At 45.3% G+C, this 12,415-nt stretch overlaps 2 protein-coding genes across 2 annotated transcripts; both read left to right on the top strand.

Annotated features, from left to right (window-relative positions):
* The first annotated feature begins 438 nt into the window (after positions 1-438).
* Positions 439-2,873, top strand: LOC142903802 (YY1-associated factor 2-like). The gene is made up of 4 exons (XM_076049638.1): positions 439-598; positions 939-1,064; positions 1,636-1,788; positions 2,002-2,873. The coding sequence occupies exons 1-4, from the start codon at positions 573-575 to the stop codon at positions 2,174-2,176; spliced, it is 480 nt and encodes a 159-aa protein (XP_075905753.1). The 5' UTR covers positions 439-572; the 3' UTR covers positions 2,177-2,873.
* A 2,661-nt stretch (positions 2,874-5,534) lies between these two features.
* Positions 5,535-12,168, top strand: LOC142903795 (glucoside xylosyltransferase 1-like). The gene is made up of 8 exons (XM_076049623.1): positions 5,535-5,735; positions 6,246-6,369; positions 6,986-7,169; positions 7,350-7,481; positions 7,579-7,830; positions 8,069-8,192; positions 8,346-8,518; positions 11,954-12,168. Exons 1-8 carry the CDS (start codon positions 5,546-5,548, stop codon positions 12,131-12,133), a joined length of 1,359 nt encoding a protein of 452 aa, XP_075905738.1. The 5' UTR covers positions 5,535-5,545; the 3' UTR covers positions 12,134-12,168.
* The last annotated feature ends 247 nt before the right edge of the window (positions 12,169-12,415 follow it).

The following is a 12,415-nucleotide window of genomic DNA, read 5'->3' as shown; positions in this document are numbered from 1 at the left end:
GGTGATTTGTTTTTGTTGACGGATTGACAACAGCTAATTATTGTCAGGTAGAAGTTAGTTTTTCCATTGTTTTGTAAACATCATAAACGTTTTCTTTTGCTTTACCAACGTATTTATTGTGAATACAAAATTAAGTCATTTTGTCGGACGGAATGAGATATTTTTTATTTCTTAACATTTATTTTATTTTATTTTGTTATTTATCGCAAGAAATATATCAATATAATTACTGAACGTGATCGCAAAAGCAAGAGAAAAAAAACACATGATCGCATTTGCATGTTCCGCAAGAGGTATAGAAGACGTACAGACGCACATTTTTATCTTCTTTTTTAACACAAGAACTTGTAGAAGCTGCACATACAGCCAGAATTTCTCCCGCAACGTTCAGTCACGTTTTGTTGTGCTGTTGTGATCCCGTGCGCGCTGATTGGCTGCACTCACACCACGTGACCCCCGCCCCCCCTCGCCCGGAGTTTCCTCGCCTGGTACAGCTGAGCGCGGCGGCTAAATGCGCTCTTTTCACCTGTAACATTGACCATTTTCAGCCTCACGGAGTCAAAGTTTGTACGATGGGAGACAAGAGGAGCCCCACAAGGTAAAGTTGTCGCCTGTGTCGTATAGCGAGGACTTTATGTGGCCGTTTGACCAGCGAAGAGCTCGGTCAATGGATGGAGCTCTCTTGTGTTGCAGTTCATGGCGGCTGGCTGCTTCAACACGGGTCAAGTACTTGCGCAAACTGAAAGCTTAACGTCAGACGCCGAACCGGAAACACCACCAAGAGTGGCGTTGTTATCCCCTTTTTCGTTGTGTCGTTGTAATTAACGCAGAAGGAAACTAAACTTTTCCACTCACGGCTTGTGTGTGTGTGTGTGTGTGTGTGTGTGTGTGTGTGTGTGTGTGTGTGTGTGTGTGTCCGCGCGCGCGCGCACGTGAAGGCCGAAGCGCACGTCCAAGCCGTCTTCCGAGGACGGATACTGGGACTGCAGCGTGTGCACGTTCAAGAACAGCGCTGAGGCGTTTAAGTGCCTCATGTGTGACGTCAGGAAGGGAACGTCGACCAGGTAAGAAACTCATTGGTGTGCCACTCCCGCGTGGGATCCCGGTCCTGAAATGCACAGCCTGGGACGAAATTAAGTAAATCATCTGTATTTATTTGAATAAAAAGTCATGATTGTGACTTTAAAGAGTTGACCTTTCTGGATTAATACAAAGTAAACCGTAGGCGTTCATCCACCCACGTATGCTAGACTGTTCCAAGATATGCCATTGACATGACAGTAGTCAGATTTGGTCCACGCTGTTACTTAAATAGGTTATCAAATTAGTTGTGTTGAAGTTGAGTTTAGCGAGAGCCAGGAAATAAGAGCGGTAATGTTTTAAGGTAATAATGTAACAATTGGAACGTTACTGTGAAACCAATACTCTGTAAGTGAATGTACTAGTATTAGTCATATTGGTCTCTGTTAATTTCCTTCTTAAAGGTTACACATAAAGGAGATATGAACAACATTTCTGCTTCTGGGTTAATCACAAGAGCGTTTGAAATTCCCCTTTAACGCCTACTTCTGTACTTTTACCACATTTAAATGTCAGTCCAGTTCCACTGACTTCCGTGGTTGGTGTGTCTTGCAGAAAACCACGGCCAGTTTCTCAGCTGGTGGCACAGCAGGTAAATCAGCAGTTTGCTCCTCCCTCCCACTCCAAAAAGGACAAGAAAGATAAATCAGAGAAGGACAGAGGCGACAAAGAACCAACACTGAAAAGGAAAAGCAATAAAAAAATAAGGTAATAAAATGTTTGTTTGTTTTTTTTATTTGTCTTTTATGCATTTGTTAACAGTGAGATACCAAAGGTGTTTTTCAGTTTATGACTTATGTTTTATACCTGAAATGTCTTTGGATTGATTTAAAGTGTTAATTGTAACAAGGGCATGTGTCAATACCTCTTTAAAATCCTTTACAGCTGAACCTTTTTTTTTTTCTTTTTTTTTATGTCTAGGCCCAGATTAAAAAACATTGACAGGAGCAGCGCCCAGCATCTAGAGGTGACGGTGGGAGACCTGACTGTAATAATCACAGACTTTAAGGAGAAGGTCAGACCCATGTCTACTCCCACAAGTGCTGCCTCAGCAGACCAACACAGCCAAAGTTCGAGCTCTGATAACACTGAATAAAGGGCTCCAGGGATGTCACTCGGGGAGGACTTTTCCAATTCCTGCACAGCTGCTTTTCTCCCGCACTGTCTGCAGCCTCAGCCAGAGATTAAACTACAACATGCACATTGTTAAAAATACTATACCCGCCGATGTTAAAAGCATTGTCTTCCACCCTGAAGTTACTTCTTTCGACTACCTCCCCGAGATGCCAGAGAGTCCAGGAGTCAGGACCAACACTGCGCGCTCCACGCAGCGACACCAATCACTGAACGGACAGAGGAACTGTAGCATTAAATCAATAAGACCTGGGTGTCAGTGATGCGGAGCCACGTGTTTTGTGACTCAATGTTACCAACTCTGCACAGGTTCATTGCGTTAAAATATGAAGTATTCATCTCAGAGTTGTATTTAAAATTAAAATTGTTAAATTTTCATCATTATTTGCACTTAATGGCATACTTTGTTCGCGATGACCACCCCCCCAACCCCTTCTTTATTTCCCAACCATTACCAGTTCATCCTAACACTGATACTGGCCTCTCTTATTTCGTTCCAGCGAGTTGCATTAATCGTTTTACTCTCATACATTTGATTAGAAAAATATTGAGCAGCTGTTCTAACTGTTCTTCTCCTTTGCTTTGTAGAGGGGAGCGTGATGTATTGTATGGGTGGATTTATATTGTTAAATAATACCCAATAAAAGAAGTTGTAAATACTTTGCATAATGTTTTGTTATTGCACAAAGACAGTTTGGTGTCTTGGCTTATAAACAACGTGGCTGTTACAAACAGCATTGCTTTATAAATGACACACGTGCGTTTACATGATTAAATGTTACCATGTTTACATATATTGAATTGAACTGTATTTAAGTGCATTGGTGATGCAGTGGTTAGCACCGTCGCCTTCAAGCGAGAATGTTATGGGCTTGATCCTGGGCCTGTGGCCTCAGTGTGGCGTTGGCATGTTCTCCCCGTTTCTCTTGGTTCGTTAGAGGTTCTCCGGGTTTCTCCCATGGTCCAAAAACATGCACGTGAGGTGAATTGGGAACTCCAAATTGGCCGTTACGGTGAGTGTTACTGTGATTGGTTGTTTTGTCTTTCTAGGTGGCCTTGCAATATACTGGTGACTTGTCCAGGGTGTACCCTGCCTGTTGTTGCCCAATGACAACTGGGATAGACTCCAAAAAAACCCTTGTGAACCTGAGTGCAGGACAAGCAGTTATACAAAATAGATGGGTGGATAAATTAATACAGGTCTCCAACTGGTTTCTTTCACTAACACCATTTCATCCATGACCATGAGGTGTTTATAGTAATGAAATTGCATTTGATTCAGATTTTTCTCGGAGAGGACAGAAAAAGGCACTGTGGCAGCTGGTCTGGAGCTATTGACAAAGCATTACTTTAGCTATTAATATGAACCACGGACCAAATGGTCACAGGAAATTGCTGTCTTGCAGCTTTTGTTTGGCTATTTGTCTCAATGGGAAGACTTTATCTTTTCATTTAAACCAACAATAGATGCAAATATTAACATCTTTTTCTTCAATCAATCAATCAATCAACTTTTATTTGTACAGCGCCAAATCACATCCAAAGGCGTCTCAAAGTGCTTTGTACAATCAGAGAAAAAGAACCAACTGGGCCCCCAGAGCAAGCAAAGTGCGACAGTGGCCAGGAAAAACTCCCCTGTGGGAAGAAACCTAGAGCAGATCCAGACTCCAGAGCAGGGGTGGGCAAACGTTTTGGCTCAGGGGCCACATTGACTTTTAAAAATTGACTGACGGGACAGGTCAGCACCCAATGCATACATATCGAACATAATAAACATAAATTCCGTAGGTCTTATTCTTGTTTTGATTTCTGTAAACACGTGTCTACCGTCTAATTGCAGCTCCAGCATTGTTTCTCTCAACAAAAAAAAAATGTTGGAAAAATTGCAGAACACTTTGACAATAAGAAACAAAAATTCAAAAGAATCTTTTGTAAGGTTGATTTTTGAAATATTAAAAAAAAAAAAAAAAAAAAAGGTCCGCCGCCCCGTACCGAGGCCGGGAGACGGTTCCAAAGTAAAGGAGCCGAAAAGCTAAAACTCCTACCCCCCCCGATCTAATTTTAGAGACTTTACGAGCTACCAAAAGTCCTGCATCCTCAGAGCGAAGGGCTCTCAGAGGATGATAAGGTTCAATAAGTTCTTCAATGTATGAAGGAGCCTGAGAGTGAAGAGCTTCATAAGTTATCAGCAAGATCTTAAATTCAATTCTGTATCTACTGGAAGCCAATGTAAAGATGCTAAGACTGGTGTAATGTGCTGCCTCCTCCTAGTTCCAGTTAGCAGATGTGCAGCGGCATTGTTTGTCAATTGTAATATCCTAAGAGAAGATTTTGGGCATCCTGATAATATGGAATTACAGTAATCTAGGCTAGAAGTAACAAAAGCATGAATGATTTTTTTTTCTGCATCTTTGAAAGAGAAGAAATTTCTAATTTTAGCAATATTTCTTAAATGGAAAAAAAAAAGAAGCTGTCCTCCCTACGTTCTGAATATGGGAGTTGAATGTGAAGCCCTGGTCTAAAAATGACTCCAAGGTTTCTTACAGTGTCATTCGAGGCAAAAGTGGTATTGTTTTAGCTAATGTGACCATTGGAAATTTTCTCTCTAAACTCCTTTGGGCCGACAACAATAACCTCGGTTTTGCTGGTTTTGAGCATCAAAAAATGTTGTGTTGTCCAAGTTTTGATGTCACTTAAAGGGCACTTATGATGCTTTTCCACTTTTCTGAGCTTTAAAAACTGTTACAATGTTGAACCCTATCGTCAAACGATCGAAAATCGTCAAATAAATGAGGTTCATGCGTTTGGACGTGAGCCCTGCAAATTGTTGGGCATGGTTCTAAACGCTCAGTTCACGGAGATTTTTTCAACACTGTGCACGCAATTACGTAGTTGTGTGCCGGAGCTCCTTTCATGGCCAAGCTCCGTGCACAGGCAAGGCTGGGGGTGGAGTGAAGCGAAACAGAGCGTTTTCGCGGGATGCAGTAAATATGAGGAAACGAGCCACGAGACACGCAAATCTAAAAAGCTTTGAGCGCGGACAATCGTGTGTTGCTGCTCTGGAGGGGCCAGACATCAAATACAAACGCCCAAAAAATTAGTATAATAGGTGACCTTTAACGACACCGGTAACGCGGATTTGCGGTTCTTAGCCAGTGGGGGGTAGTAATGAGTTCAATTTACCTTGTATCACTTTAAGGCGGAGGTGGAGCGACAGGTTTCAAATGTTGTCAAAAAAAGAAGCTCCTTCTTCCTTCTATGTTCACTCTCCGACCCGCTGGTACAGTAGATGTCAGCAGAAATGTCCAGCACATGAAGCCTGAAACGCAAGATGCGATGCTATCTCCACGCATTTCTCCTGTGCATTTTCTTCACTTTCCTCTCGCTGCTGTACGTGTACAGCCAGTTGGCCTCCACAGAAGACTGGGGGGTGAACGGACGAGGGATACCCGACAGGAGCGGTCATGACACCGGCAGCGTTCTCAGGAAACAGCCTGGACTCGCAGGCCGCGACAGGTATAGTTGACGTTGCTGGTTTAATCTGTCACCCTGCCTTTCCCCCTGGTTCGCCCTTTTATTTGCCTGTAATTTAGCTAGGTAACACAAGTGTTGGTGTGTGCAAGGGCGTTGAACCAAGGTAAACGTCTTGTCGCTGGAAAGTTAATTAGCTTGCTAATGCTAACGTCGATAGAAAATAAGATGAAGCGTTGCTAATTTCTTAGTAATTTGTGCTTCTCCACTGGTCAACTAGTGGTTCGGTCGTGTTTGAGATGCATTTAGCAAACAGTATTTGTTAAACGGATGCATGCATTTTGGGGAAAAATCCATGCAAATCTCCAAAACTCCCCCTTAGTTTCAAACTAGTTAGCTCAATCCGATTAGCGATTTTGTTTTGGACTTTTACGTCGCGACAATACAAGTGTGTATTGACTTTTTGACAAGCTACTAACCTCGTGTAGTTCGCATCAAATTTAGCCCTTTAATCCCGTAACATGTAGCATTGTTGTTCAACGGATCCATTAAACGTTGAGGTTCCCAAAGGTCATGTTTTTATTCTGTCAGGTGTAAATCAGTGTCAGTTTCTTACTGGAGTCCATATTGGAGACAGCCTGCTGATGTTTGCGGAGAGAAGTGCTTTTTGGAATCGCCTCGTAGGTATGATTAATTTCTGTGCCTCTGTATGTAAAGATAAAGCTGTTCTCAGAGAATAAGTGGACTTTGCTTGATGACTTTCTCCTCCTTCATCCCTTCTTTCTCCCCCCCACTAGATCCACACTTCAGACAAAAGACATTCACTTTATTTCTGACCTATATTTTCCTTTAAATTTGCATTCTGACACCTAATTGTGCTTTTCAGTGTCTGACTTACGATGTAATTTTCCTCAGAAATAGCGGGATTTCATTTATGACATTTCTTGTCCAAAAGATATTTTCCGCCCGGCAGTAAAACCTTGTTGTGGCTTTTTGGAAATTTGTCCCGCTGCATTAACACTGTGCTGACTTAACTTCCTCACATGTGTACTGGCATATGAATTAAATTGTCTTAATCTTTTATGTTTATGCTTTTCCAAATTTTCCCAAGTAATCTACAATAAATGTGTGCCTGCAATGCATGGTTTTCGGTTACACATTTCCTCTACACTTTTATAACAGTTCCAAACCTACGGCACTGAGTTCCAGACCGCTAACCTCGCCTTGTCATCATCAATCATGCTGTTCCCTGAGTATCAGTGCGGCTTGACGGCTAATTTGTTTTTTTCTTGCTTCCTAGAGCGAGGTCAGGTGCAGCAGAGGGGGGGTGCAGTGACGGTGGAAGCCACCTGGCTGTGGTGGCCTGCGGCCCTCGGCTTGAAGAGACTCTCACCATGTTGAAGTCGGCTGTTCTTCTCAGTAACAAGCCGCTCAACTTCCACATCTTTGCTGAAGACGATCTACAGCACAGTTTCAGAGATGCTGTGAGTGTGCTGCCCAGAAGCACGGCAGATTTGACGTGCTTGTGTATTTTGTGTGTTTTTTCATTTTGACATTTGACTGGAAGGCATTCACATGAGAACACATGACGTCAAAATTGTTTTGTTTTTTTTAAAGTGTGACGGTAATGTATTTCTTTTTCCTCTATGCGACTTGTCTTGCAGCTGAGGTCCTGGCCCAAGATGGTTCAGATGAAATTCAACTTCACCATCTATCCCATCACTTTCCCCAAGGACAATGCAAAGGAGTGGAAGAAGCTCTTCAAGCCGTGTGCCTCCCAGAGACTCTTCCTGCCGGTTGGTCAACTCTGGTTTCTCCATGGCACGCCACAGTACACTTTCAATCATTGCCAGTGTGTTCTGACCACGGTGTGCGTTGTGACCCTCTGCCCAGCTGATCCTGAAGGAGGTGGACTCTTTGCTCTACGTCGACACAGACATCATTTTCCTGCAGCCGGTAGAGGAGATCTGGAACCTCCTCTCTCACTTCAACTCCACCCACCTGGCTGCAATGGCACCTGAACACGAGGAGCCACGCATCGGCTGGTACAACCGTTTTGCACGCCACCCGTACTACGGCAAAACTGGGGTCAACTCAGGGGTCATGCTCATGAACATGACGCGGCTCAGGGAAAAATATTTTCAGGTATGGTGTGGCAGTTTCTTCACATGTACTAAGTGGAAGAAAAAAAAAAGAGAGAGTGTTAAAGTAATTGGTCGACATTTAAAAGCGCTCAGTACAAGAGTGTAAGTGCACTTCCAATACCAACCAGCTGAGGTCGCTGTTGTCATTCTTTTAAATTCTCACAAGTACGAAGGGATAAACTTGAAGGATTCTTTGTGTTTCAAGGTATTAATGCAGTAATGCGCTTGTTTCCGTCCAGAATGACATGACTGCAGCTGGACTGCGCTGGGAGGAAATCCTGTTGCCACTCCTCCAGAAGTACAAACTGAATATTACATGGGGGGACCAGGACCTTCTTAACATCATATTTTACCACAATCCAGGCACGTGCAGCCACATTCACACTGGTGCTGTTTGGTAGTGATAATGTACCGGAGCTATTAGCTAATAATCTGAGTAACCTAGTTCTAATCCATCAGCCCAAATGTGTGCGTGTCATTCATCTCGACTCAGCTTCGCTCGTTGTTGTGTTCCAGAGAGCCTGTATGTGTTCCCCTGCCAGTGGAACTACCGTCCAGACCACTGCATCTATGGCAGCAACTGTAAAGAGGCGGAGCAAACCGGTGTCTTCGTTCTCCATGGTAACAGAGGAGTTTTCCACGATCACAAGCAGCCAGCTTTTCGAGCCGTCTACGAGGCCATCCAGAAGGTAGAGTTGGTAAAAAAAATTCAGATATACAAAGCCTGGCCCAAGAGCGTATTGGTTATCAGCGTGGCTCGCGCAAAAGTCTCTCAGTGGCTGTGACAGTATTTCTTCTGACAAGGTTTGATTCAGTGCAACACGACACACAGTTGCCTGAAAAAAAAACAAATGCAAGACGTAACACTGAATAACTTTGTTTGTCTGCGGAACATATTTAAGGAATCGTTGCCGTTTAGTCAGCAGACCATTTACCTGTCATGATGTCATCAACAGGCTCTCTGGGCCATTGCTTTTTCATTGTGGATGCTTCCGTCAACCGTCACTTAATTACCTGAATGACTGAAACTGCTGCCTGAAAACTGCAACTAAATTCCACAGCTTTCATGTTGCAACATTGGCGTCTTCATACAACTTAAGGTGTCTGTTGTTGAACAAAAAGCATTCAAGAGTTAAAGAGACAAATACGTTTGGATAGGTTGGACATGGTTTTAAATAATAATAAAACAAAAGTGCTGTTGCACGTTTATATGGAAAGATGTATTTCCAGCTTCTGCAGACTTTACTCACATGCAAGGATGTAATCAATGTTAGGGTACTGGTCAAACACTGTATCTGAGATATTAGTGCAAGACTGAATTTGGGACTTAATTGATTATTTACTATTGCACAATAATGGATGCTAGGTTGGTGAGTCTGAAGTTGTGTGAAGACATTTATTGTGCTCGCTGTTCTCATGATAGCTTTTTGGTGGCATTGGAAAAGCAAAAGGGTGTGAAACTGGTATAGAAATACTTCACTTGTGTCAAGTACTTCTTCTTTGTTGGTCTTTCTTATTTTAATGGATCTGTTGACACAAAGGGAAAAGAAAGAGAAGCACTTTCCTCATCCTTCATCTTTCTTCCTCTGGAGCTCATGTGTCTGCCTGATTTCACTTTGTTGCAACAGCTGTCAGATTCCGTCTGCCTCTTACGTCTTATTTGAGAGATCTGAGCGCCGTTATTGAAACGCTCTCGACCTGGTTCGACGCCTTTTCGAGTCTCGCCGTTGCATAACTTTGCACCTGAGCATGAAGACAGAACTCTGGTTTATTAAAAAAAAAAAAAAAAAAAAAAAGTATGACATCTGTCCAATTTCACCCCCGGAGTGTTTCAGCTTTTCACCATCGCTGCACGTCTGTCACGAGTGAGCGAGCAGATCACGACGTCTCTCGGGCCGGCTGCTCTCCTTTCGATCCGCTCTCATCGAGTCGGCCGCCGTGCCGGAGGCTTCATTAGCCGTCTCCATCCATTACAGCCGTGGGGCTCGGCCCCGGCTGCTATCAGTGCGGTCGGTGTTCTCAGCCATTAGGTAAACGAGCCGGCTTCATTATGGGGCGCTCGGCCCTTGTGGCTCCATCAGTCTCCCTGACAGCATGGACACGCCAACAGAATTCAAGTCAACGCACACAGGTCGGCCTCTGCCATCGTGTTTCTTGGAGGAATGCACGTCCAGCATAAACTCACCGGCCTCTTTATTAGCGACAGTGTTGAGTCGCTTGTTAAACATGGCCGTTAGCCAATCACATGGCAGACATTTGATGTATTAACGCATGAAGACGTGGCGAAGACAATTTGACGACGTTGAAAAGGAGCTGCAGGTCTGAGCGTCTCACAAACTGCTGCTGACCTGCCAGGATCTTCTCCACATCGCAGCCATCTCCAGGATTAGCAGAGAATTATCCCCAGTGAGCGGCAGTTGTGTGGAGGGGTCAGAGGTCAGAGTAGGAAGACTGGTTGGAGACCACAGGAAGGCGACCAGAACTCCAAATGAAACAATGAGTCAGTAGCCACTTTATTAGTTTCCAGGCATCCGTGAGGTTTGCACCTGGAGGAAGTGAGTGTGTAGTAGATCATAGAGCACAGTCAGCCAGTGGGAGAGAATAGCCTGGTCAGAGCTTTTACCGCTGCTTCCTGTTGTGTTGTGGCCTCCTTCTCCCCTCCAGAAGGTCAGCCAGCAGCCTGCAGCCAGCAGCCAGCAGCCTGCAGGCTGTGGAGCAAAGTCTCCTTTCCATCCCACCCAGAGCTCCTCAGTCAGCGCCGCCTCCGCGCCAGGCTTCGCTCAGCCGGAACGACGGCCGGCAGTAAAAGGCACGGCCGTAACCTGGCCGAATCCACCGACGAGCCGTAAAAGTTTTAGTGCTGATTGTAGTTTGAGACATCGTTGACGGCTTGTGTGGACAACGCTGGCGGCGGCGCGCCGCACCATAAAGACGGATAGGAGGCTGTTAATGATGCTTTATCACCTGCTGCGGCGGCGTACCAAGAGTCGTAAAGGAAGCGTCCGCTAAGGGATCTGAGACTCGGCCAAAGTGAAGTCAGATGGGGACGCAGTCGCTTTGTCTCAGTTACTGAACACGTTGAAGGTTGAAGGATCAACTCCTTTGTATGCAGCATGTACCAATCTCAGCACAACAGGCTGTTTTAATACAGCGCTTTAGGATGGTTGGGCAGGGATCGCTATGATGGAGATTGCACCCCCTCCCCCCAACACACACACACACACACACACACACATCTCCTCAAAGGCCCGAACTGTTTGAGACTTTGACCTGAAGATGGAAGATCTCCAACACTATCACACTGCATGAGCAGGATCCCTGTGTAATTTCTCTAATGGACATGCATCATAGAAACGGGCACGTCTGACGGATATGAATCACCCGCTGAGCGGCGCCGCGTTAAACTGACAGTGACAAATGTGCCACTTAATCCATGTGAGCAGAACGCAGCTCGTGAAGCAGAGCGGCAAGCGTGGAAAACAAACAAGCCCAAGTTATTAATAAATTCCACTCCTGTTTTTTAAACGTGGAGAAGGTGCTGTTCAGGTGGCGGAGGGGGGTTGGGGGGGGGGGGGGGGGTTGCGCGGTTGTCGTGATGTTTTTTTGCCGATGAAGCGTCTCCCTGCACGTCCTCGTCCGCCTCTAGTGGGCAGCACTGAGCCTCCACCGAGGAAACAAAGACATAACAGGACCGTCACTGCTTTTTGGACGAAGTCAACCGATGAAGTAGGAAGCTTTTCCTGTCAATGGCCGGTTGTTTATCAGTTAGGTGCAACTTGGGCTGCTACTCTTCGCCGGCTGCGCTGTCGTTAGCGTCGATGGCGATAGCGTCCCTTCGCCACGGTTTGCTGTTGCTGTGTTAGCAGGAGGGGGGAGTGATGGTTCTGAAAGCGGCGAGGAGAACAGTGATTTAGATTCAAATAAACAACCTCACATGCCCAGCCAATGAGCAGGCAGCAGGACAACAACACAGACAGAGGGCGCTGTGGCGTCTGACACTAAAAGAAGAAAGCATTTCTTTATCCCTGCTATCTAATGAGTGTAATATTGTATAAAGCTCATTTCTAAGACACTGACAGTGCAACCAGCTACACACTGTCGCTCCTCTGCCCCCCCCGCTGCAGTACCAGTTTGGAGAGGACCTGGAGGCCTCGCTGCTGCAGCCGCTGGAAGCCTCGCTGCAGAAAACCACAAACAGCTACTGTGGGAGAACCAGCCACCTGTTTACCAAGAGATTGGAGCAGAGCATCAGGTCCGTCCAGCGGGAAGGAGGACCGGGACAGCGGGCCCGTGCTCTTCCATGACCCTGGTTGCAGACGCTCCGGTGCAGGCGGGAACAGAAACTGCTGGATCACGCTACCAGTTTACACATTTGGTTCTAAGCCTGTGGAGGAGGTGGAATCTGTGGATGTCCAATGAAGTGAATGTTTTATTTCATGTCCATCCCGTGAACACACAGTGGGGTTCTGACTGACTGTGGTGGCACGTGCACTATTAACACTTTGCCTTGCAGAGATTTTACACTCCAGAACAGAGTCCAGACAATCGGGCCGTATTTTGCTCTTATTGTTTTGGTTTGGAGGCTC

The sequence above is a fragment of the Nelusetta ayraudi genome, unplaced genomic scaffold, assembly GCF_046127955.1.
Source record: "Nelusetta ayraudi isolate G7.1 ecotype Tasmania unplaced genomic scaffold, CSIRO-AGI_Nayr_v1 ptg000119l, whole genome shotgun sequence".
Lineage (NCBI taxonomy): Eukaryota > Metazoa > Chordata > Actinopteri > Tetraodontiformes > Monacanthidae > Nelusetta > Nelusetta ayraudi.
The sequence above is the reverse complement of the archived record's forward strand: the minus strand, read 5'-3'. Positions and strand labels throughout refer to the sequence as shown.